We start from the raw sequence: 25,892 nt of genomic DNA, 5'->3' as shown, positions 1-25,892 counted from the left end.
GGAGGAAAGTCCGTACTGTACTACTTTACACGCTATTACAAGAGAAAGAAATAAACAAAAAATCAAACATATGTTGGACGTGATCCTTACGTTATGAAGAGGAGCGATTTTTCAACTGAATTTAAAGATTTTCCTGCTATCGAGGCGGTAGATATCAGCAACTACCTCGTCTTACAGACATACTTTGACTTTACAAAGTTCGGAAACGTTACACAAACATAGCCACTTAAGTTGCATTAACTCACCTTTGACGAAGTGATCACTGCACACACGGGTATTTTCCCATTCGGCTCCTCCCGACCGCAGACGTAGGTTTGCAAGCCGTTTTTCCGGAGTTTTTCGGTCAATTTCTTGCATTTTCCCCCCTTATGAACAACAACTTTTGGTACACGATAAAAACTCATCGTGGTTTGATCGATTTAAGAAACCATAAACGACGCAAAACATAGGCATTTTGAGTTTGTTATAGTGCTTTCTAAATCCAGCAAATCACTTCCTGCCCTCCATTTGCATTTCGCGCCATGGCAACGCAGTGGCGTGACGTCATATGAAAACGAATCGGTTACCTAACGTAACCTCGGTTCTCTCTAGAAGAGGGAACGAGTATTGCGTAAGCTAGCTTACGCTGCGGGAAAGATTCATCTTTGCTGAGATATTGAAGCCAAAAAATTATTTCATAATTTTGTATCCATACACAACGCAGTTCCTCTGCGGCAGACCTAGAGCGGGCTAGCTAGCAGCTCATTGGTTCGCTCAGAGAGAACTGCTTAAGCCTATGGGAGAGCGGGGCTGAACCCGCTTCCAATGAGAGGCGCCCGCGCGCTCATTGCGTCATGACCCGCCAGAATGGGCGTGGCCATGGTGTATATAAGGCGCTCTCCCAGGCTTATATGTTGATTTATTTCAGCGTGAAGCGAAACGCTAGTAGCGCAAGCACGGCCGGGAACGCAATACTCGTTCCCTCTTCTAGAGAGAACCGAGGTTACGTTAGGTAACCGATTCGTTCTCTTACGAGAGGTTCTCTCGTATTGCGTAAGCTAGCTTACGCTGCGGGAACACCTGGCCAACGCCGTGCGCGCTACGAATCCACTCATGAAAAACCCAGGGATATACCGGGGGAATTTCTTAACGTGGAGTGAATGTACAAAGAGGCCGCAGAGCGGGCTCATGAAGTGTACACATAAGCATGTATGGGGCCAGCAGAGCGGGCACATGAAGTGTATAAGCATTACAGGAGAGCACAAGGGGCGAACCGGTTGTGAGGGACCTCCAGAAATGCAGCTTCTTAGAGAGCTGTTCGTCAGACAGCTAGTAATTTTGCCTGCAAGGCGGGAACTTCCAAGTTATAAAACCTGACAAAAGTGGACGGGGAGGCCCATCCCGCGGCCACACAAATGTCATGAATGGAAATTCCACAGGACCATGCCCACGATGAGGCCATGCCTCTAGTGGAGTGCGCCCTGATGCCCAGAGGGCAGGGCAGGCATTTAGATGCGTAAGCAGAGGCGATAGCGTCCACTATCCATCTAGACAGTGTCTGTTTTGAGGCGGCCAGACCCTTGGTGCGCCCCCCAAACGACACGAAAAGCTGCTCAGCGCGTCTGAACGCGGCAGCGCGCGTAGTGTACAATCTCAGAGCCCGCACCGGACAAAGGAGATTGGCATCGCGCTCACTATCGGATGAAGGCAGAGCCGATAGGGAGATAATCTGAGCCCTGAACGGGGTACCAATCGCCTTCGGGACATAGCCATGCCTAGGTTTGAGAATGACAATCGAATCATTCGGTCCAAACTCAAGACACGCGGCGCTGGATGAGAGCGCGTGAAGATCCCCAACGCGTTTAACTGAGGACAGAGCCGTCAGGAAAACGGTTTTGAGCGAGAGGTATTTCAGATCCACAGACTCGAGCGGTTCGAACGGGGGTGCTTTCATAGCTTCAAGGACTATAGAAAGATCCCAAACCGGAACCGACGGGGGCCGCGGAGGGTTCATCCTCTTAGCTCCCCTGAGGAAGCGGATGACTAACTCGTCTTTGCCCAATGACTGAGCGCGTCGGGGTTCCGCGAACGCCGCGACGGCTGCCACATAAACCTTGAGAGTGGAGGGGGACCTGCCCTTGTCCAGCATCTCTTGAAGGAAAACAAGCAAAGACGGCACCTCGCACGACCGTGGGTCCAGCTGTTTGTCGGTGCACCATTTTGAGAACACAGACCATTTAGACGCATAGAGCCTTCTCGTGGAAGGTGCTCTAGCCTGTATGACAGTGTTTCTTACTCCCTCTGGCAAATCAACGAATAGTCGTTGATCACCCATGCATGCAGCGCCCAGCGCTGTGGATGGGGGTGCCAGATCGTGCCGCGAGCTTGAGAGAGGAGATCTGCTCTGACTGGGATGGGCCACGGGGCTGTCTGTGACAGCTGCGTGAGCTCCGGAACCCAATTCTGACTCTCCCAACGCGGGGCTATGAGGAGCACCGAGTGGCGTGTGTCCCTGATCCTCTGAATTACCTGTGGTAACAGAGCGATCGGAGGGAATGCATAGAGCGGGCGGCGAGGCCATTCCTGGGCTAGCGCGTCCTCGCTCTTCGAGAAATATATTGGGCAGTGAGCGTTCTCTTCTGACGCGAAGAGGTCTACTTCTGCTCTGCCGAATAGTCGCCACAGTAACTGGACCGTCTGTGAGTTCAGGGACCATTCTCCTGTGGAGATGAGGTTCCTGGACAGTATGTCTGGACCGTCGTTCAGATGGCCCGGCACGTGCGTCGCTCTGAGCGAGAGCAGGCGGCTCTGAGACCAAACTAGAATGCGGTGCGTCAGTCGACAGAGATTTCTGGATCTGACACCGCCCTGACGGTTGAGATAGGAGACCACGGCCATATTGTCCGAACGGATCAGGACGTGGTGTCCCTGGATGCGCGGGAGAAAGTGCGAGAGCGCGTTCTCGACCGCCAGCATTTCCAGACAGTTTATATGTAATGGGCTTTCCTGAATCGACCAGTGGCCGAAGGCCGGTGAGCCCTCGCAGACTGCACCCCAACCCGTGTTGGATGCATCTGTCGAGATGACTTTTCGGCAGGAAAAGGTCCCCATCGTGACGCCTAGACGAAACCATTCTGCTACTGTCCATGGCTGCAGCGCCGTGAGACACGTTTGCGTAACCCTGATCAGCTGGCGACCCGTGTTCCACGCGCGGTGGGGTACACGGCTGTTCAACCAGAACTGAAGCGGGCGCATGTGCAGAAGGCCCAGCTGAAGTACAGCGGAGGCTGAGGCCATGTAACCCAGCATCCTCTGAAAAGTTTTCAGAGGCCTGCGGGTGCCCATCTGGAACGAGGCGGCTAGACGCTGAACACTGCGCGCGCGCTGTGTAGACAGGCGAGCCGTCATCGTGACCGAGTCCAAATCTATTCCTAGGAAGGAAATCGATTGACTGGGATGAAGGGAGCTCTTTGTCCAGTTGACAGAGAGGCCCAGCGTTTCCAAATGGTCGAGGAGAACTGCGCGGTGCGACAGAAGCTCCGTCTGTGATTGGGCCAAAATCAGCCAGTCGTCCAGATAATTCAGAATGCGCAGCCCCTGGCTTCGCAGGGGGGCGAGCGCCGTATCCATGCACTTCGTGAATGTACGGGGCGCCAGAGATAAGCCGAACGGGAGAACGGCGTATTGATAAACAAGACCCTCGAAGGCGAAACGTAAGAATGGCCTGTGACGGGGATTTATCTGGACCTGAAAATAGGCGTCTTTCAGGTCTAGAGATATGAACCAGTCCCCTTGGCGCACCTGCGCGAGGAGTTTCCTGGTAGTGAGCATCTTGAACGGTCTCTTCATGAGCGCTTTGTTCAAAGACCTGAGATCTAAGATCGGTCTGAGGCCGCCGTCCTTCTTGGGAACCAGAAAATAACGGCCGTAAAACCCCGACTCGTCATAGATGGCGGGACTCTCTCTATCGCGCCCTTTTGCAACAGCGTCGCAATTTCTGAGCGGAGCGTGCCGGCGGCCAGCGGGCTGACAGAAGATTCGAGCTGCGCGCGCGCACGAGGCGGGCGGCGGCGAAACTGTAGCAGGTAGCCGTTCTTTATAATGCTTAACACCCACGGGGAAATGCCTGGAACGGCTTCCCACGCTTTGGAGCATGCGGCTAGTGGCCGAATGGCTGTATTGCCCTGATTGCTGCACATAGCGGGCTGGACACAGTGTGTGGGCGCGCTTTGAATGTGTGTGGCAACGGGATTTGCACTCAGAGAGGAGTCTATGGGCCGTGACACAGAGCGAGCAGAGAGGGGACACGTGCACGAGCTCGTGGGCGTGTTTATGTTCTCTGATATTAGAGCGGGCTGTGCCCGTTTCATGTGATGGGGCTCTGATAGAGACACGGGATATGTTATGCTTGTGTGTATGGGTGAACACATGATTGTGGGCACATTTTCTACACAACTGGCAAAATTTCTCTTTTTGAGATTTCTCTGGGTAGCCGTAAACACGGCTTTTTGTCGCTCGCAAGCGGGCTGGGACACCGGCTTGTTTGTGGCGGTCAACACTACAGCAGTCGGCGAAATAACGGGGACTGGCAGAGGGCGAAGCTTTGACGGCGGTCCGGCCGCGGCGGGAGAGCACCGTCGTTTTCTTGACATTGTTAGGCAGACTTCTGATGATCAGGCTTCAGCGTGATCTTGGGTCGCGGGCCACGGGGGGGCGGCGGTCTGCGGCGGCTGTCAGAGCGAGAGCGAGGGCGGCCGCTCTGACTGCGCTGAGTTGTTTGAGTCTGCGGAGGGGGGCGCTGTGATGGGGCTCTGGCGGAGGGCTCGTGAGAGCGGCCCGCTGAAGAGCTAGCGCGGCGGGGTAGAAACAAGTTCATCGCCTGAGAAGCTTTCTGTACTTCAGAAAAGCGATCGACAATTCCCGTGACGGCAGATCCAAACAGGCCCGTCGGGGAGAGGGGCGCGTTGAGAAACGCGGCGCGCTCAGAATCTCCCATGTCGGCGAGCGTGAGCCATAAGTGTCTCTCAGCAACACAAAGGCTGGCCATGCATTTCCCCAGAGCTTGTGCGGCGGCTTTAGTGGCGCGAAGGGCGAGATCCGTAGCACTTCTCAAATCCGTGACGGCGGGGGGGGGGGGTTTTCTACCGCCTTCGGCCCATTCACGGAGAATATCGCTCTGTAACACTTGGAGGACAGACATAGAGTGAAGCGCAGCGGCGGCCTGACCGGCGGCGGCGTAAGCGCGAGCATGAAAGCTCGAGGTCGCTCTGCAAGCCTTCGAAGGAAGCGTGGGTGAAGAACGCCATCTAGCGGAGGGCGGGCAGAGGTGTGTGGCGACCAAGTCCTCGACGGGCGGCATGGCTGCATAGCCTTTCTCGGCGGCTCCGTCCACCGAGCGCAGCGAGGCGGATACATCGGAGCGATTTCTAGCCGAGAGCGGTGCATTCCAGGATTTTGTCAGCTCTGCGTGAAGTTCAGGCAGGAATGGAGCGGCCCGGGTGCACGCGGGGGTCGAGCGCCGATGAAAAAAGCTACCGTCCATTCGGTTCGGGGCCTGCTCGGGTGGAGGAGACCACTCGAGACCGAGGCGTTCGACGGCCTGTGAGAGGAGGCGCATCAGCTCCTCTTCTATCCCGGCGCGGGTCCCCGTCGACTCTCTCGCGGATCCGAGAGATGACCAGTCTTCACTGTCAGAAGCGAGCAGTGAACAGGAGTCCTTCTCCTCCGCGGCGTCATCGGAAACAACAGAGCGGCCACTCGGCGGCAACTGAATGTCCGGCAGGGGCGGGGAGGGAGAGCGGGAAGCGGGAGGCGGCGGCGGCGGCCCGCATGTTTCCGCTGGGGGCTCCGGCGGCCTTTGAGAGCGGCGTTTCTTTTTACGCGGCGAGAGAATAGGCGGCGCGGGAGCGGTTTTCACTGCCAGAAGTCGTGCCCGCAGGGACGATAACGGCAGGCTTTCACAGAGGTCGCATCCTCCATCAGCGAGGGCGAGTTCTGCATGCTCGAGTCCCAAGCAGAGAGCGCAGATGACATGGCGGTCTCCGTCCTCGAGACGAGCGCGGCAAGAGCCGCAGGAAAAACGAGACATCTTTAAAAAGACGCTCGGCTCTTTTAGAAATAGAGAAAGGATACAATCGTCGGATGGCCTAGCTTGCTGGGCGGCTGAAGGTGGCGAAGACGGCCGGCTTCTTCAGGGTCCTTGAGCTCGCTAGAGGATGCCTTCTTCGACGGCGATGGCTTTTCTCAGGAACAGCAGAAGCGTGCAGCTTGCTGAAGATGAAATGAATCAACATATAAGCCTGGGAGAGCGCCTTATATACACCATGGCCACGCCCATTCTGGCGGGTCATGACGCAATGAGCGCGCGGGCGCCTCTCATTGGAAGCGGGTTCAGCCCCGCTCTCCCATAGGCTTAAGCAGTTCTCTCTGAGCGAACCAATGAGCTGCTAGCTAGCCCGCTCTAGGTCTGCCGCAGAGGAACTGCGTTGTGTATGGATACAAAATTATGAAATAATTTTTTGGCTTCAATATCTCAGCAAAGATGAATCTTTCCCGCAGCGTAAGCTAGCTTACGCAATACGAGAGAACCTCTCGTAAGAGAACAAGCTATTAGGACATTATAGCTTTTATGAATATGCCTTAAAAAAAAAAAAAAAAAAATTCTGATGTGCACCTTGAGACAAAACAATGGCACTTACATATTTTAAGATATGTCAGTGCAAGTTGCTTTAAGTTAAAACAGCTCAAACATGCATTTTAGTGTGGGACTAGGTTTACCTTGTCTGTTTAACCCGGGGGTATATGTCCACCATGGAATATTTATTTACACAAGTTTACATAAATATATTTACATTCATTTCTGGACATAAAATAGCTGAAACAAGGGCTGTGGCCCTTATTATTTCTGACTTCCCCAAAGATCACATCAGTTGCCCATTACATGTTAAATACACAAACAGATATCAACGTCTCGAAAACAGATTAATAAAGTGTTGTGATAAATCAAAACCCAACAACTGCCATACGTCTGCCATGTGGAAGATATTAATGGATACATTTCCAAAAATACCAAAGGGATGGGTACGTCAACGGGTGGAGAGGAAAAAGTATAAACGGGTTAAATTTGAGATATCATAGACGTTACACAAGACGTGTATCTTGTAAAACAGTAAAAAGTGTATCCACAATAATGTGTCCAGTTTAAACAGTCTCTAATTTGTATTCAGCCAGCTTTTTCTAGAGGAAACGTGGTCATGACATGAATTTTAAATGTTTCTGTTGCACACTTTAGCTTCCTTTACTTGCATTCTCACTGGGAGGAAATTGTCTAGTGTTGTTCCTGCTGCTGCAGCTGATAAATGTTCTGTGAAGTCAGCACTAAAACCACTCATTAGGTAATGATAGCACAGTCCAGTGTCCTCATTCCTGAAATACTAGTGAAACATAACATACCACCCCTACACTGTTTCCACAGGTACTTGTGACTTTCATACAGGTTTGGAACAACTTGAGTGTGAGTAAACAATAGCCAGAACCATTAACAGAATTTTAATTTGTGGGTGAACTATCCCTTTAAGCAGGTATTAGGGGGTCTTCAATGCGCGAGGTAAATCCTAGGGCTCTCTAAAAATAAAATGGAAAGGCCAGAAAAAATATGTTAAGAACAAACGGTAAAAAAATTAAAAGCCACTGCTGACCAAACTCCTTAAACTAGAATTTTCTAATTAAAACAGGCAGATTTCAGGCTATTGAGGTTGAATTAGAACTTCAAAGGAATATTTTGCATTGAATTTTGAATAATAATCTTTATTCAGTTAATTTCAAGATATAAAAATGTCCCTTTTTGTATGTGGAAATATAAAAATCTGCAAACATAAGAAACTTTTGTTTCATGCTAATGGTCCATTTAAAATTACATCAGCACCAGGCAAAAGAGTGTAATTAATACAGTATTAAAGAATATGTAAAAAACAAAACGTAAAAAAAAAAAAAATAAGATTTACAAGATGCAGTACATTAATGGTGAAAAGAAATCGATAACTGAGGATTTTTCTTAAATCTTTTGGGTAATTCAAGTAGGTTCATTAAAATTGCTAGTTTCCTTGTAATGTTATTAAATAAATATATAAAGTAAATGCAACAGATTTAATATATTTGTTAATATTATAAAAAAGGAAAATCAAATCTAATGTATGAAATGTAAAAAGCATGCAAATATAAGATACAGTACATCAAAAAACTGTAGTGTAAAGAACAGTTTACAGCTCGATAACAATACTAACTTTTTTTTTTTTTTGCAATTTCATGTAGGTTGACTGAAATTTCTACTTTTATTTTAATGTCTCTGAGAGAAATCCTTGATTTTCTGTGCTATAGCCTGGGCCTTTGAGACGGGGCATGGCAGCACCGGGAGTCGGGGAGGACCCAGCACTAACCCTGACACTTCACTCATCACCTGCTTATTCACGCCCACATCAAAACCTGCAGAGCATACATGATGAAATAAAATCAAAAGTACCATTTACACAACAACAACAAAAGCAATGTCTACTGAGACATCACAGCTGTACTGGGAATACGACACCATTCAAAAGTTTGGGGTCAGTATAAATTTATATTTAAAGAAATTAAGAATTGTATTCGGCAAGCACCTATTAAACTGATCAAAAGTGACAGTCAAGGCATTTATAATGTTACACAAGGTTTCTATTTCAAATAAATGCTGTTCTTCTGAACTTTCTATTCATAAAAGAATCCTTAAAAAAATGTCTCACGGTTTCCAAAAAATTATTAAGCAGCACAACCGTTTTCAACATTGCTTAAAAAAAAAAAAAAATTCAGTATATTACAAGGATCACGTGACACTGAAGACTTGAGTAATGGTTTACTCTATTTTTGATCTAATAAATGCTGCCTTGGTGAGCATAAGAAACTTCTTTCAAAAATCTTACCAACCCCAAACATTTGAAAGGCGCAAAACAGTCAACTCACCAAGGTTCTTAGCAAATGTGATGACCTCCATAAATTCGAGCTGTAAACAGAAGCAAATTCATTAACCTGAATATTAATTCATTAACCTGAACACATTCTGATGAAGTAAAAACAGTCCAAAAGCACTAAAGGAGAAATGCACATGGAATGAATGATGTACCTGCAGGGCTCTGGACTGCATGAGGTTGCTGTTATCAAAAGCAGAAAGCATCTGGTTCACTATGAGTCCGAGGTAGTTATATGTGCTGGAGAGGAGAGAGAGAGAGAGAGAGTGTTGCATGGTCTTCAGAAATGCATTATTTATAGGTTAAGTTTTTTAAGCTACTGTTTTTCAATCAAATCAGCCACAGGAGACACTGAATGGCACAATAGCTATGTTTCCATCCACATAATTTTATGTGAATTTTGGGATATTTCAAAACATAAAGAGGTGCAAAAATTCTGAAAATGTACATTAAAGAAAAATGTATGCGCACAATAGAGGTGGATAATATATTTTTCAGACAAGAAGACATGCACATAAACTATGATGGAAACACATTTCCCAAATAAATCTCTCGATGCGCAACAAACACTCATCTGCCTCAACAGAGGATTTGATTGGATAACTGCACTAACCAGTGAACCAATTTCATTGCACAGCATCTCAAATGTTGGCTTGATCATTCTGAAATGCCTGAACCAAAGTCTGTCATCAGAACGATTTGGTATAATGACCTGCCAAAATTGTCTCACATGATTGCGTTTTAAAGGCTCGAACGCAAGCTAACATTACAGTGTTTATAGAATTTTGCCTGTGCGCTCTGAGGAACAAGTAATTTATGATGTACAAAAAAAGAGCCACGGTGGTGCAACAACTTCCATTTTTATTACAGATATTTTGCACCAATTTTCCAGAAAGTGAGGATTTTGTTCACTTGAACACATGGGATGGAAACTGTGCTTTACTCTTAAAGGTTTTATAAGATATTCCAATTTTGCACAGAAGTTAAATGTGCAACTTTGTATGGAAACATAGCTAATGTATTATCAGGAACCAAAGCAACACAACAGAAAGAAAAAACAACTGAGGCCAGAGAAAGAGTTGTAAGATGCCATGATGTTGGCACTCACCTTCCTACTGCTCCATGAACACCTAGTACCAAAGCTCCCAAGAGTTGCTGTGTAACAAAGTGTGAAGTAAAACATATAAAATCACAACCGCAAGTTATATAAATGTGACACTAGCAGGAAAAATACAGTAGAGGTAATTTCATACCTCATCTACTCCGAACAAGACAGACCAGTTATGGGACTGACAGTAACAGACACACTGTCCGAGATCCCTCAGGTCAGTCCCGCTGTATTTCACTCCCTGAAAAGAGGGGATCATCTGCTCTATCCCATTTAGCACATCAGCTGCCTCCACTGAAGAAAAAAATAAAGAGGAAACAGAGACTGAGCCACAGTAGGAAGTCAATCTCTCATATGTCAATCAGACTCATTCAAAAATGTAGTATTGTGCAATTCTAAAGTATTTACGAAAGTTGTTAGTGTTTTGACTGCCAGTAATGATGACAGCATGGGGCTGCACTTACATTCAACGCCGGTCATGCCTGGAATATGATAATAATACATTGGAACATCTGGAGCAGAGGTGCTCACTTCCTTTATAAACAACCTCAATGCATCTGTGAAAAGAGGAAGGTCATTTGTTTTATGAAAATCATTCAAAAGCACATTTGGTAATACCTTTAACATACGATTAATTAAGTAGAGTTTAAAAAAAGGGGGTTAACACCTGCATTAATGGGTTTGAAAAAGGAAGGAGAGATTACTGCTATGCCGTCGGCCCCTATACTGGCGGCATGCCGAGCCTGAAGGAAAGAAAAAACATCCACTCAGCATTTTAAACGGTCACGAGGAGGGAAGTAGCTGTTTATCTGCACATGGTGTAACACGAATGGATAAACAGCGAATGGGAGAAAAATATGTATGCAGAACTGCAGTTATGAAAATGGAAGAGTGCTTAAAGAAAAGTGGTATACGCATGAAAGATGCAGATAATGCATGTGAATAAAAGGGGATGTGAAACAATGTACTCACCAGTTCTTGAGAATCTTTTATACTCATGCAGCCAACATGAACAATCACTTGCTCAAGCCTGAACACACACATTCAGTATAAAGAAATTAAACATCTGACAAGGGCAACTTCCATTAGAAAACAATAATGGAAATTGGAATCCACAATAGATGTGTATTAGGGTGTTTCCTAACGTATAAACAAATTTGGCCTTGTAAACCTTTAAAAAATAAACCATCCACTTTGTCCAGTAATAGTGTCCAACAGTGGACATACTTATTGCATCACTGGAGAACCGTGTTATTTTTGCCATTTCCCCCTGAATCATCTTTAAAGTGTCCACCACAAATGTAGCTTAACTGCAAGCAACACCACAGTCATGAAGTTGATTCAAAGGAAATACAAGCATTCTGTGTTGGAAATGATAATTTTGGAAACTCCTTTGTCTTGCTAATTTCATAGCTAGAAATGGATGTATCCTAAACACACACAATTACATAAATGTTTACACTTTTCATATAATTTGACATTATTACTCATTAGGAGTAAAACAGCTGGTTGTGGTGGAAATGTAAAAAAGTATGTGAATCATTTTCAAACTGAGTATAATTTTTTTCGCCCACTTTTTGTTTAGATTTTTATTGTTTTCAAATTAAAATTCATATTTCAAATTTCTTATGATGGATTTGCCTATTTTAAAATGGTCTGGGTCAGCAAAATCTATACAAGAAATAAATGTGAGAAGTAGTAGAAAATAAACGATGAAGGCATAGTAAAATGTGCCCTTCGCAAGTTTTCTGTTAAAATAATGTCAAAATTCTGTTACTTTTATAACCCCTGGAACATAGGCTAATAATTACCCACAGCTGAATAAACCCCATAAACATGCTATAACTCACTTGCCCTTTCCTTGTTGGCACCAAGCTGCAGCAATCTGCTTCCTTTCGTCCACAGTTAGAGAACAGCCCTCGCCTGTTGTGCCGTTAACTACCAAAAACAAAGTGGTTTAGATTACAAATAACATAAATGACAAAACATGTTGCCTTTTTCCCCAAAATCTTTGATTAAATGAATAGGTTTGACTTACCAAACACACTCTTGACATTCTGTTTTTCTATTAGGTAATCAATGTATGGTCCAATTACAGAGAGATTGATCTCCCTAAAAACAGCAAAAGTTGGATATCAATGAACACTGCACGCCAGCTATGATTGTGTAAAGCTTTTATTGAGGAATGAAGTATTTCACCCTTCTGCAGTAAGTGGTGTGAAAGTAGCTGCCACGAGACCAGTGAGCTTTTTTACGCTTCGAGACATGTCTGCATACACAACAACGAGAAAACGTCAGTGTATTATTAAAACGTCAAAGCCTGACACAACATGCCATGTAATGCAATCAGATTTTAAATGGGTTCCTAAAAGTCTCAAGTTCTATTCTTTCCCGACCAAATACATTTGAATTCAGTCCACAATTAAAAGACAGTCGCTTACCTTCCTCTTTCATTGGCTAAAACCGTTCAACTCAGGCAGACGGGCAGACAGACACTCGTTGTACATCATAGACGGTGGTGGTCATACTGTACTTGTTAGTACATGACGCCACTGCACGAGGCAATCACGTGATGCTTACGAGGAAGTAACTTAAGCACTTGTTGCTACATTTTGAAAAGTAAAATGTGTAATAGACTAGGCAGTTCCATTTTCATTTTATTTAGAGGACTTGTATGCATTATATTAAGAATTTTTTTGTTATGAATTTTTTTTAAAACAGACAATGATACGACGTGTACTTTCAGTAAGATTAAATATATCTTCTTGTGGGAATTTTTTACTATTCATATTTTCATTTGATTATATTTGTAATATATATAAATATTACAAACGTAAAAAGTTTGCTTGCAAGGCATGCTAGGAATTGTAGTTTCTGCACCACACCGTTTACGGGGCGTGTACGCTCAGCGCTACCCGGATGCGGATGTTGTCGTCTGCCCGTAAAACGCAACGGGTGATGATCTCCATTCACTCAGCGATTCTGAGAGAGACCTCTGGCCCTTTGCATTACACCTGACATATAATAACTCTTACGAGGAATATTTTTATTTGTCGGAATCTGGGAGCTGATTGGACCACCTTTGTCACTCGTGGATGATCGAAGAACAGATTTAAGATGTTCTTTCCGCTAGTTACAGCAGCGTTTCTGCTACAAAAACATATGCCCAGTGGTGCCGAGCTGTCATCGACGGGTTAGCCGGCGAGCTAAACAACAAAGCCTGACGGGGGTTGAGAAATCTTTTTTTCATCAAATCATCTTGACAACAACATTTCGCTGGATATTTTATTTTTGAATAACGCCGTAGCATTTTCTACATGGGTTAAACTTGTTTTTAGAATCACAAAGATGGGATTGGGACCCGCATACCATCTAACTAATTGCTATTAGTTCTAGGGGGATCATTACGATGCGTTCTCTCCTTCTTTCTGGGGTTGTAAACTGCTGATCGTGTCACCCATGGTGATGGTTGCTATTAGAGTCAAAGCATCTTTTTCCATGGCCCCATCTGGAGCTCTTCTCGAGCCTGTCTCTGCTGGGGATCTACAGTGATGTAATTTGTTGTTGTTTTATAACTGATACTCAATAGAGAGTAGCATGCCGATGTGCCAACGTGTTATCAAGGTGACAGTCAGGTGTGGCAACAGCAGCTGACTGACCAACTCTAATGAAAAGTGACTTGATCGGTGTTCCTTCCTTAGTCATTTTGTAATAGACACTAAAAGCATCTCAGAAATGCACCAGAGCTGCATTCATCCAAGAGAGACGTTTAGATAAGAACAGGAACTATAAAGTTATTGAGCTGGAACAGTGAATGTATTCAAATTCTGTGGGTGTTACTGAATCATATTTTTTACATTCAATTTGAAAATGATGGACCAGAAGTGGAACAATAACTTGGTGCTAAATAAACATATCTAAGGCAGGAAAGAGTTGCCTTGGTTGTCTTCATCTACGTGAAGGTTGGAAGCAGTCTGTTGTGAAACTGGTGGATTAGAGCCGTGCGGATGCTTCATTCTGCAACTATGTTGCCTGCTTTTTTGCTGCTGTTTTTTATGGGAACCTCCATCAGGTTATCAGAGACCATGAGCAGAGATGAGAGGAACAAACTGAGGTATGTGTCTATGTGAGAACATGTGTAAATTTGAATTGCTTGCCATATGAATGATTCAAAATGGTGTTTTTCTTAATTTAAGAAATGCTTTTGCTTCTCAGGAACCAAGTGGTGGAAATGTTTGACCACGCTTATCAGAACTACATGGTATGTACACAGTGACTAATAACTGTTCTTGTTGACAGCTGGGTACACATGGAAGTTTTAATCCTACTTTTCCATCAGCATCAAAAGTTATGTGTGTAGTTTTTTTTGTTAATGTTGAAAGAAGTCTCTTATGTTCACCAAGGCTTATGTTCACCTAAATAAATGTTTTCTATTGTAATGTATTTTAAAATATAATTCATTCCTTTGATGGCAAAGCTGAATTTTCATCTCATTACTCCAGTCTTCAGTGTCACATGATCCTTCAGAAATCATTCTAATGTGCTGATTTCGGTCCTCAATAAACATTTCTTATTATTATCAATGTTGAAAAAAGTTGTGCTGCTTAATATTTTTGTGGAAACCATGATACTTTTTAAAGGAATCTTTTATGGTAGGAAAGTAAAGCATAACAGCATTAATTTGAAATAGAACTCTTTTGTAACATTATAAATACTTTACTGTCACTATTGACCAATTTAATGCATCCTTGCTGAAAGTATACATTTCTTTAAAAAAAAATGTGACTGCATTTCTGGTCAGACTTTATTTTCATGTGCCGTTGTTACAGTATAATTACACAAATAAGTTCAGAGTAATATTAATTATTAACGTTCTTATTATAGGTGTAGTATATTATTAAGGTTTGGCTTGATTAATTTGGCTGTTAATTGGGTAACGCTTCCTTTTACAGTACAGTACTTACGTGTACTTACAGTGTACTTACCTAGAAAGTACTGGCTAATATAAGGTAAGTACATGGGTTAGGGATAGGTTCAGGGTTAGTACCTAGTTATTACCCAGTAATTGTAATTACTATAATAAGTACATAGTATGTATGGGTAACAGGACTGTAAAATGAAGCGTTACCGTTAATTGCAAGTCATTATTTATGCATAATTTACTGTTATTACATACTGTTCACATGTGTAACTACGGCACATTGAAATAACATTTCTTTCTATAGAATTTTTTCTTTCTACATTGAATGTCAGTAGGGTCCAGTGTTGTTTTGGACCCCACTGACTATCAGTGTATGGACAAAAACTGTTGAAACATTCTTCAAAATATGTTATATAGAAAAATTATATAGATTTTATATAGAAAGTTATATAGAATTGAAACAACATGAGGGTTATGGAATGATGCCTGAATTTTTATTTCTGGATGAATTATCCCTTTAACATTGCTCATTTGCCAATAAATGTTCCCTGACAAAAAAACAAATAAAAAACAGGAGTGTTGCGAGGATAGGGGAAGACAGACTAATGTTTGAGAGAACGGCATTATAATTCAAATCTGCCTTGTTTCATCTAATTTTATCTTTGTTCTTTTCATTTTGACAGGACCATGCCTACCCCGCAGACGAGCTGATGCCTTTGACTTGTCGTGGGCGAGTGCGTGGACTAGAGCCCAGTCGAGGGGATATAGATGATGCCCTGGGGAAGTAAGTCAGTTGGAGATGTGTTAAAATTTCTCTTTATTAATTTATTTGAAAAGAAATGTCGAAAACTGAGATGAAAACATGTTTTCCTGTTCCGTCAGGTTCTCCCTCACCCTCATTGACACTCTTGACACTCTTGCAGTGAGTAACATCTCAAACAGAACTTGAAACCTCTTGCAAACACTCATATTTACAGTTAAGCCCAAAGTTGTTTGCTTATGTCCTGTTCTGACATCTCACAGCTGTTAAATAAGACGGTGGAGTTTGAGGAAGCAGTGAGGAGAGTATTGAAGGATGTACGGTTGGATAATGACATTGTGGTGTCTGTATTCGAGACCAACATCCGGGTGCTGGGGTGAGTAAGACATCTCTGTCAAGAGGTTCAAAGTAAACTGACGTGGTAAAAGACTGCATTTAAAATCTATCTAGTAAATTGTGTCTGTTTTGCTTGTGTAATACTTTACTGTTCTTTTAGTGGACTGCTGGGAGGCCATTCCATGGCCATCATGTTGAAAGAAAGTGGGCAAATGCTCTGGTACCAGAATGAGCTGCTGCACATGGCCAAAGATCTTGGACTCAGACTGCTACCTGCATTTAACACCAGCAGTGGCCTGCCTTACCCTAGAGTGAGTGAAAGCACGCATGTACATGCATTGCATATGCAATATGATTGATTAAACGTCATCATGAAAATATGTTGTACATTAAATGTTTGTTTTTTGTTGTTTTTTTGCGAACATTTATCTTCATGCCTATACAGTATACACACACACACACACACACACACACTCACACATTCAGACAATTTCTGTTGATTCGGCTGTTCTGGGCATTTCATTGGTTGGTTGCATGTCTGCTTTAGGGAAATGAACTCTGTGACATCCCACAATGGCTGCACGTGTCATCAACAGCATGACTGCCCCTTTCACAGTTGCTGTTAGTTTATTTTACAGACCTTCAGTTACAAAGCATTCTCAACTTATTACATGTCTCTCTGGATTCTGGAATACCTGATTCTGATTGTTCTACAAAACATTCTACAATGTTTATTCATCTTTATTTATTTTAATCTCAACATTTACTAATGCATTTTTAAGAAAGATAGTTTGTTACCATTAGTTATTAATGCACTGAACTAACATGAACATGACATTTTTTTATAATATTAACAATGGTTAATAAATGCTGTGAAAATATATTGCTCATTGTTAGTTCATGTTAGTTAGTGCATTAGCTAATGAGACCTTATTAACGTGTTACCAATAATTCTTATTTAATAGTTAAATAACATACTTTAATGTAATTCTGTCAACTCTAATGTCCACTTTAATGTTAATCCCCCATTATTGATTCGAAATAATTAATACTTTTATTTAGTAAAAAAATGATCAAAAGTGATAATAAAGACATTGCTGGTCTTTTGAACTTTCGGTTAATTAAAGTATCCAGAAAAAGTTGTATCACAGGTTTAAAAAATATATTAAGCAGCGCAACTGTTCTCAACATTGGTACTAAAATGAAATTAGACTTGAGCAGTAAATCAGCATATTATAATAATTTCTGCAGGATCATGTGACACTGAAGACTGGAATAATGGCTGCTGAAAATTCAGCTTTGCCATCACAGGAATAAATAACATTTTAGTATATATTAAAATACAAAACATTTATTTAAAATTGTAATAATATTGAACAATATTACTGTATTTTTAATCAAATAAATGCAGCCTTGGTGAGCAGAAGAGACAAACACACACAAAAAAAAATACCGGCCCCAAACTTTTGAACAGTAGTGTATGTTAAAATAAATCCTGCTGGGGAATATTCTGTGATAAATCCCCTTGATTCTGATTCTGATTAATGATTGGATGCGTTTACAGGTGAACCTGCGTTATGGAGTCCGTGGACCTGAGACCCGTACAGGCACCGAAACGGACACCTGCACCGCCTGTGCCGGGACAATCATCCTTGAATTTGCAGCCTTGAGCCGCTTTACTGGAGACCCTACTTTTGAGGTAAAATATTACAATGGCTTCATGTTGCAAATTTGAACTAATGTCACTTTTGTTGAGTTTCTGAAGTTATAACATTCGGAAATGTCCTTATTTAACCTCCAGAGAAATGTTTCAAAACCATGCGTTCTGTATAGTTCATGTTGACCAAAGCATTTAAGGTCACCAAGCTAGTAGAAACACTGATTGTTTTGTAACAAACTAACAATGGAGCACTGACGTCATTTCGGCCTAAAGTGTTGATTCCTGGAATGTTTGTACTCATTCAGTCTACAGAATTACAACATAGATCTCTTATGACATAACTGTGCCATTTGTAAGACACACGCATCATTAGCATTAGCCGTTGTGTTGTGCACTATGAAAAGTATTATGAGGTCAGGAATGTTTTCATTTTGTGTGGTGAAAGAGATTTAAAATGACTAAATGTATTATAAATAGGCCAGTATTTAGGTGTTGATGTTTTATTGTATTGTTCGCAGGCTCATGCGAGAAGGGCTCTTGACTTCCTTTGGGAAAAGAGACAGAGGAACAGTAATCTAGTGGGAACGACCATCAACATCCACTCAGGAGAGTGGGTCCGCAGGGGTGAGGCTAAACTATACTCAACAACCCACCCAAAACATAAAACAACTGTGCTCAAGTCAGAATCATGATGTTTTTTTTGTGTCATTGTTCCCTTAACAGACAGTGGAGTTGGAGCAGGCATAGATTCCTATTATGAGTACTTGATGAAGGCTTATATATTACTGGGAGATGACCAATATCTGCATCGCTTTAACACTGTGAGTATCACTCATTCTTTTGTTAAAGACATCATAATCTCCTTTTCGGCTTGCGTCACCAAGCCGTCTTATTTTTCAAGCCCTTTCCTCTAAACACCTGTCATATTTAGACAACTTTGCTAATCCAATCAATCCCAGATGGATAAAATGAAGTCCCACTCTAAGTTTTTTACAAACACCATTTAGATTTACTTTAAAGTGTATTTTAACATTTTGAATAAGTATTTTTAAATTAATTTATTCATTAATTTCTTTGTAGACTGGAGTAGATGATATATTTTGAATTATTATTTTTATATTTATTTTATTACACATTAATTAATTAATTAATTAATAACAATTTTTTATTATTATTTTAGATTGAATTGTAATAGTTTAATTATTTTTATATTCCATTTACTTGTTTATTTTGGTAGACTAGAATTTTAACATTTTGAATTATTATTTTTATATTTATTTTATTACACATTTATTAATGAATTAATTAATAACTATTTATTCTTATTATTTTAGATTGAATTGTAATAGTTTAATTATTTTAATATTCCATTTACTTGTTTATTTTGGTAGACTAGAGTTTTAACTCTATTCAATTTATTCAATAATTGATCATTCATTTTATTCAGAATAGAAGCCCTGGAACATGTTGCCTCCTGTAGTTGTAGGGTCCAAAATAATTTTTTATACTTAATCTAACTCGCGAGTCGCATTTTAGTTTTGTCTGCCATGAAATAAGGGGTCTCTTTATCTTGTTTCTGTATTCATGAATTGTGATCGTTTGACATATTTTTCAGCACTATGCATCCATTATGAAGTACATCAGCCAACCACCTCTGCTACTGGACGTCCACATCCACAAACCCCTGCTGCCAGCCCGCACCTGGATGGACTCCTTGCTTGCCTTTTTCCCAGGATTGCAGGTGAGAAATCAGTGAGGTCATTGTCTCTCTTGAGTTTGGTATGAATATCCAAACATAAGAGTTTTGCTCTTTGCAGGTTTTAAAGGGAGATATCCGGCCAGCCATAGAGACGCATGAAATGCTTTATCAGGTTACCAAGAAACACAACTTCCTTCCTGAGGTAGATCCTCTTTTTAGCTGTCTTTTGAATATCATCATGGTTTGTGGTTTATAAACTCTTCTTGACTGCCCTGCTCCCTCACGTACTGTCTCGCCAGGCGTTCACCACTGATTTCAGGGTTCACTGGGCTCAGCACCCCCTGCGGCCAGAGTTTGCAGAAAGCACTTACTTCCTTTATAAGGTACAACTGAGTTCTCAAACAAATCTCAATACAACATCTCCTTTACTCTCCATCATGTTCCTTCATATCAACCTGCAAATGTGACTCCATTCACGCTGCATTACTCCTGCTGAGGTGCATTCGACTGTGTATTTTTATGTAGTAAACCAGGGAGACAATACAAATGATTAACGGTGAATTTCCTCTGAAGGCAACCAGAGATCCATATTACCTGGAGGTGGGCCGCACCGTACTGGAGAACCTGAACCGGTTTGCTCGAGTTCCCTGTGGCTTCGCTGCTATGAAGGATGTGAGGACGGGAAGTCACGAGGACCGGTAAGAGCTAGTATTTGTGGATAGTTAAAAAGGATGTTGGTTTATGTGGTGTATTTTTGTACAAATAATTTGAGTGGATTTTGTAAAGTGAGCATTTATGTGTAAAGAGTGGGTGGCAAGCTGTCTCACGGCATATTTATTTCCCTTCATCACCGCCCACTTGTTTCAGCATGGACTCGTTTTTCCTGGCGGAGATGTTTAAGTACCTGTTTCTGCTATTTGCTGAGGAGGAGGATTTGCCTTTTAATGTAGAGGACTATATCTTTACCACAGAAGCTCATCTGCTGCCTCTTTCCCTCTCCACTGCCTCAAACTCACATGCGCCCCCTGTCGTCAACAGTATGGTACTGCACATAAGCACTATAACAGTTCTGCTTGCCTCTCTATGTTGTAACACTGGTCAGAGTTGACTTTACTCATCCAGCTCTGTTTTCAAGTCATATTCTATTACGTAATACAAATAACTAAGCTCATTTTCACTGGTTGTCTACTTGTTTCTCTAATCAAATCTTGATATAATATCTTTCTGTCACCCCAAGGCCGGAGAGGAGCTTGATGACTCAAATTTTGAGTGGACTTGCCCTAACACCCGCCTACTCTTTCCTGATCCCGCCTTCCCACGCAATCTCCGTGAACCAATCCGAAGCGCAGTGGATAAGAGTTGTCTGCGCCCGACCATTCATCGGTGAGAAAGTGATATAAGCAGCTGGACTATGTTCAAATAGCATTTTTTTTACATAATTATACATATTATGTAATTTTTATATATGTATATATATATATATATACACTATCTGTCAAAAGTTTGAAATTAAGATTTTTTTTTACTCTTAAACACTATTATTCAGAAAGCATTAAATTGATCAGAAGTGACAGTAAAGACATAATGTTACAAAACAATTCTATTTATAAATAATGCTGTTTTTAACTTTTTAAATCTACAAAATTTGGTTTCCACCAAAAAAGCAGCAAAAACATGTTTCCTTCATTTGATAATAATATGATTATGAACCATTATTAATAATTAAGCACCGATAATAATTGAACACTGAATCATGATATACGAATGATGATAATAAATAAATAAATAAATAAATACAGTTTGTAATTTGTATATTTTAATATAAAAAATGCAGATGGTCTGGTGGAAATTACAGGAGATTTTCAATAAAACATTGATACAAATTTTTTTTTTTTTTTTTTTTTTCATCTCTCTCAGAGAGCCTGGTATGGGCCGTCCTCTTAGGGCTCAAGACTTCATGGCCAATAACCCCGAACATCTGGAGCTGCTGAGGCGGATGGGTGTGAGTCTCATCCACCTCAAGGATGGCAGAGTACAACTCGTTCAGCACGCAACACAGGTACTGTACAGACCTAGATATAAGAATTATACTATATAAGTTGTATTTCTTATCTATAGATTGAAACTTGAATCTCTCTCTACAGGCGGTGAGTGCAGTCGCTGCAGAGGACGGCATGCGTTTTATGCAGGAAATGATGGAGCTCTCCAGCCAGCAGCAGAAAGAACAGCTTCCTCCACGAGCTGTTCAAATTGTGTCGCACCCCTTTTTTGGTAGAGTGGTACTGACCGCAGGCCCTGCGCAGTTTGGAATGGATCTTTCCAAAAGCAGTTCTGGAGTGAGTATGATTAACTGTGACCTTTTATTATGTACTTTTTCACTTTTTTGGGGGCTATTTCTGTGCTGTTCTGGGTTTGTTCTTGCTAAAGGGTATAATTTTTTTTAGCCATGCTACATTGTGTATTCTGTTCTCTTTTTCCCTCTCCCTCAGGTGCGTGGGTTCGTAACCGTAGCGGAGCCCTATAACGGCTGTTCTGAGTTGAGTAACGGTGAGATTGTGGCAGGCCGCATCGCTCTGCTGCAGAGAGGCCAGTGCATGTTTGCAGAGAAGGCTAGGCACATTCAGAAAGCTGGGGCCATCGGAGGCATCGTCATCGGTAAGAAACATTTAGGGAGTCAACCATTAAAGGGATTTACACACCCTCAAGTTGTTCCAAACTTGTATGAATTTCTTTCTTCTGCTGAACACAAAAGAAAATATTTTGAAGAATGTTGGTAACCAAATAGTTTTTTTTTTTTTCTCCATACTTTGGAAGTCAATGGGGTCCATCCACTGTTTGTTGACCGACATTCTTCAAAATATCTTCTTTTGTGTTCAACAGAAGGAATAAATCTATTTCTATTTTTAATACTTTTTGATGACAAGGACCCCCAAATGTGATAATCTCCTTACAAAGGACCCCTTCCTAAACAAAACTAGATAGGTGGCCTTTAAAGCCCAAGCAAATTATTAAAACAATATCCGGAAATGTAGTTTGTATTAAGTTGACAGTGTATCTTTTTTCCTCATTGTTACATGTGAAACTTTTAAATTCAGATTAATTTGTATAGCACTTTTCACATTGAATTTTGTTTCCAAAGCAGTTTTACAGTTATGTTGACAGCCCTAAAATTACATTAAAAAAAAAAAAAAATCCTGAAATGTTTCACATATCCCCCCCCCCCCCCCCTTACATACTATATATATCTTCTTTTTTTCTTTTCTTTTTTTTTTAATTTTCTATTAAGCTTTCATAGTTTTCCCCGGTTTGGTCATTTTAGTACTTCTACTTGCGTTTTTTTTTTAACCTATCTATTTATCTAACCTATTAATCTTAGCTTTATTTCAATTACTAATTCATAATAACAATCATTAACAATTTTGTACAGAATAAATCAGTGTTAGTACTACAATACAAAAATGTATTTTTGTTTTGTCACATTTGTTTAGATGATAATGAGGGCAGCAGCAGTGATACGGCCCCATTGTTTCAGATGGCGGGAGATGGTCGGAGCACTGATGATGTCACTTTACCACTCCTCTTCCTGTTCCACAAAGAGGGCAACATCCTGTTGGAGGCTCTAAAGGAGTACAAGGAGGTGGAGGTGCTGCTCAGTGATAAAGCTAGAGACAGAGGTGAGACACATGGAGACGTGAGTTTGAAAAGATGGTTAGTATGTGAGAAAGCACTGTGAGGTTGTGCATGTTGCATCTTCAACTTTCATTCCTTTCTAATTATTCTACCTTTATTACTCTTTCCCTCTGTGTTTGTAACCGTTTTCTCTTTCCGCTACTTCTCTTTTTTCCCTACTTTCCTACTTTGATGAGCAGAAGCCATATTTAAGGGGAAAGCCCTCCCGGGCACCCTGTTGGATGGCAGTAAGTATCCCTCCTTGGGTTACCCTTCATGCATTGAACCCCCTTGATTGTATGGTGCGTTCTAGTCATGACAGAAAGATTGTACTTACGAGTTGAACACACATGAACGCTACCACAAAGTCGTAATTACGACTAGGAAATTCTGAACTTTCTTTGAGCCCAGAGTTTCTGAGTTGTGGGTGTCAGTGAGAAATTATGGCGGACGCAATAGATGCAGCATATTTCCTTTACAATAAAACTAGCTAAGTTACTACTGTAGTACTGTACACTTACAAAAGAATATATAATAATTCAATTCACAGCACCTTGATAAATTGAACAAAAGCATTCAAATGCAAAAACACACCTAATGTGCATTTTTTTAATTCATCATTTTGTAGAAGTAGAGTTAAAAATCTTGCTACATTGCCATCTTGCTCCAACCAAAGCGACTTGAATCATGACTTCCCAACTCGTAAATACGAACTTCCCAGGAGAATTTGAACACACTCAAGTCTAAGATTATGGATTTCTATTAGCGTATATTCCTTCTTGCTGACAGCATCAAATTTTGATGACGATACCATCATGCTCCACACCTAATGTGGTCCGCTAGGTTTTGCCTGTGATGTGTGATAGATATTAGGTAGATTTCTTGTGGTTTATTCAACTGACCTCTTTTTCAAGGTACAGATGGAGCAGAAGAAGAGGACTGCTCCACAGAAGAGAAAGACCACAGTTGCTCCACTTCCTCAGAACCTGTTGACCAGTCACAAGTCACTACTCAGGAACAGACAGCAGAAGACTCAGTCGTTGGGCAAGATTCGGTTCAGCCAGTGGAGGGACTTGGCAGCTACGTCCCTGTGGACGTAGGGGAGGAGCCTGCGGTGGACGGGGACTCCGACAGCCAATCGGTGAACTCGCTGATGGCTGATTGGCAGGAGGACTTAGAAGCGTTTAAGCAGATGGAGAAGGATGAGCTTTGACATTCCCCTTCATCTCAGACTCCGCTAGCATGTCCCAGCCATAACACAGACTGAGAAATCAGTTCTGTCGAATAGGGACAATATATCAGATAGGCGTGATTAAGAACTCTGACTCAAAGAGCTCATTTTCTACGGCCAGTTCTCAGGGGCTTCATTCTGATTCACACATATCCTGTTCTCTTCATCTGAACGCTGACAAACTGTTTTCCAGATTTCACACATTACAACTTATCTCTTTCTCTACATGCCTAGGGTACACAATCACTCCTGTTTTTGTCTTCCTTCTAACAAATGGATTCTCTGATTATTGAAGTGCAGGCTTAAATCATCAGTGCTGATTAATCGTCTGAAAGACTGATTAATGCCTGGTTTAACTGTGATGAATTGCTTTTTGCAGTAGGATTCATATTTGGTTCTTGTCTCAGTTTGCAGGGTCTGAAAAACCCTCCAGAAAATCTGCGATCCTTTATGAAATGATATATATGTATGTATGTATGTATGAGTGTTTGTATGTATGATTATTGTTTTTAATTAGTAAGAGAATCAGCCTGGGTGGGTTAAAAAACGCTTCTTCCATCCTTCAACATTAAGTATTTAACGGTCGTATACATTCAGTCCAGCTTATGACTTTACGATGAGGTCAATTTTTCAAAGAGTAGCATTAAAGGACCACGGATGACAACTTTGCATGTCAGTGACAGACTTTTTTCCCAAGGATGAAGGAGACATGTGAAGCATCCTAAAGTATCCGCCAGAGGACGCTATTGCTCCGTTGCTCCCAGTAGCTCATTAATTGACTGGGAGACCATGCCAGGGGGCATGAAACGTGATAAGCTCAATAAAATTGATTGAAAATTTTAATATACGACTCCTTTTTATTGGATAAGCTTTCTATCACACGTGTGATATTTATGAAGGGAGCGGGACTTGATTACATTTTAGCTTTATGAAAGTGCGCATGTCATAAATTAAAGCAGTAGTAAGGCTGTTGCATCTATGTGTAGAGTAAAACCACTCAACTTGGCTGCTGAAAATTCAGCTTTGCCATCACATAAATAAATTACATTTTAAATATATTAAAATAGCAAACAGTTGTTCTAAATTGTAATTACATTTCACAATATTACTGTTTTACTAGTTTTGATCGGATAAATTGAGCCTTGGTGAGACTTCATTCAAAAACATTAAATCTTATCGACAACTTACCCAAACTTTTGAACGGTATATTAATAAATGTGGATGATCAATTTGTATGTTTGTTAGTTTACCATAGTATTGAGCAATACATAATTTTTGTTATATATATATAATGAACATATATATATGAACATATTTAATGAACATATATAATGAACATATATATATATATATATTAATAGAATGTTGCATTATAAATATATTATAATAAATTTAACATAAATGATAAGAACAGAACATGCATATATAAAGAGATTTATGAAATATTGGTTCAAAAATCTTATTTCTTGGCTGAAGAAAGACATGCAACTGGGGGTGATGAGGGGAAAATGTAAGGATAATTCGACTAGTTCC

General features: G+C 41.4%; 2 protein-coding genes across 4 annotated transcripts; one reads left to right on the top strand and one right to left on the bottom strand.

The window, feature by feature from the left end:
• Positions 1–8,118: 8,118 nt before the first annotated feature.
• npl (N-acetylneuraminate pyruvate lyase (dihydrodipicolinate synthase)) lies at positions 8,119–12,352 on the bottom strand. The gene is made up of 11 exons (XM_056252338.1): positions 12,283–12,352; positions 12,122–12,195; positions 11,934–12,021; positions 11,056–11,113; positions 10,751–10,826; positions 10,548–10,640; positions 10,229–10,377; positions 10,084–10,130; positions 9,131–9,215; positions 8,971–9,010; positions 8,119–8,460 (listed from the first exon to the last, which is right to left on the bottom strand). The coding sequence occupies exons 1-11, from the start codon at positions 12,348–12,350 to the stop codon at positions 8,315–8,317; spliced, it is 924 nt and encodes a 307-aa protein (XP_056108313.1). The 5' UTR covers positions 12,351–12,352; the 3' UTR covers positions 8,119–8,314.
• A 1,352-nt stretch (positions 12,353–13,704) lies between these two features.
• On the top strand, positions 13,705–24,784 carry edem3 (ER degradation enhancer, mannosidase alpha-like 3). 3 transcript variants are annotated; one of them, XM_056252331.1, is made up of 21 exons: positions 13,705–14,197; positions 14,299–14,344; positions 15,688–15,788; positions 15,887–15,926; positions 16,028–16,140; positions 16,261–16,411; positions 17,665–17,799; positions 18,279–18,384; positions 18,484–18,581; positions 19,376–19,501; positions 19,578–19,661; positions 19,759–19,842; positions 20,033–20,157; positions 20,327–20,501; positions 20,697–20,842; positions 21,377–21,518; positions 21,604–21,795; positions 21,949–22,114; positions 22,948–23,133; positions 23,329–23,376; positions 24,043–24,784. In XM_056252331.1, exons 1-21 carry the CDS (start codon positions 14,091–14,093, stop codon positions 24,339–24,341), a joined length of 2,670 nt encoding a protein of 889 aa, XP_056108306.1. In that variant the 5' UTR covers positions 13,705–14,090; the 3' UTR covers positions 24,342–24,784. The 3 variants fall into 3 exon arrangements, with proteins under 3 accessions (XP_056108306.1, XP_056108308.1, XP_056108307.1); XM_056252333.1 differs by lacking the exon at positions 23,329–23,376 and having other exon boundaries at positions 24,049–24,784; XM_056252332.1 differs by lacking the exon at positions 23,329–23,376.
• Positions 24,785–25,892: the final 1,108 nt, after the last annotated feature.

This window comes from Rhinichthys klamathensis, unplaced genomic scaffold, assembly GCF_029890125.1.
Source record: "Rhinichthys klamathensis goyatoka isolate OS25496 unplaced genomic scaffold, OSU_Roscu_1.1 h1tg000094l_1, whole genome shotgun sequence".
NCBI classification, from domain to species: Eukaryota; Metazoa; Chordata; class Actinopteri; order Cypriniformes; family Leuciscidae; genus Rhinichthys; species Rhinichthys klamathensis.
Note: the sequence above shows the minus strand (reverse complement) of the source record. Positions and strands in the feature narration are given on the sequence as shown.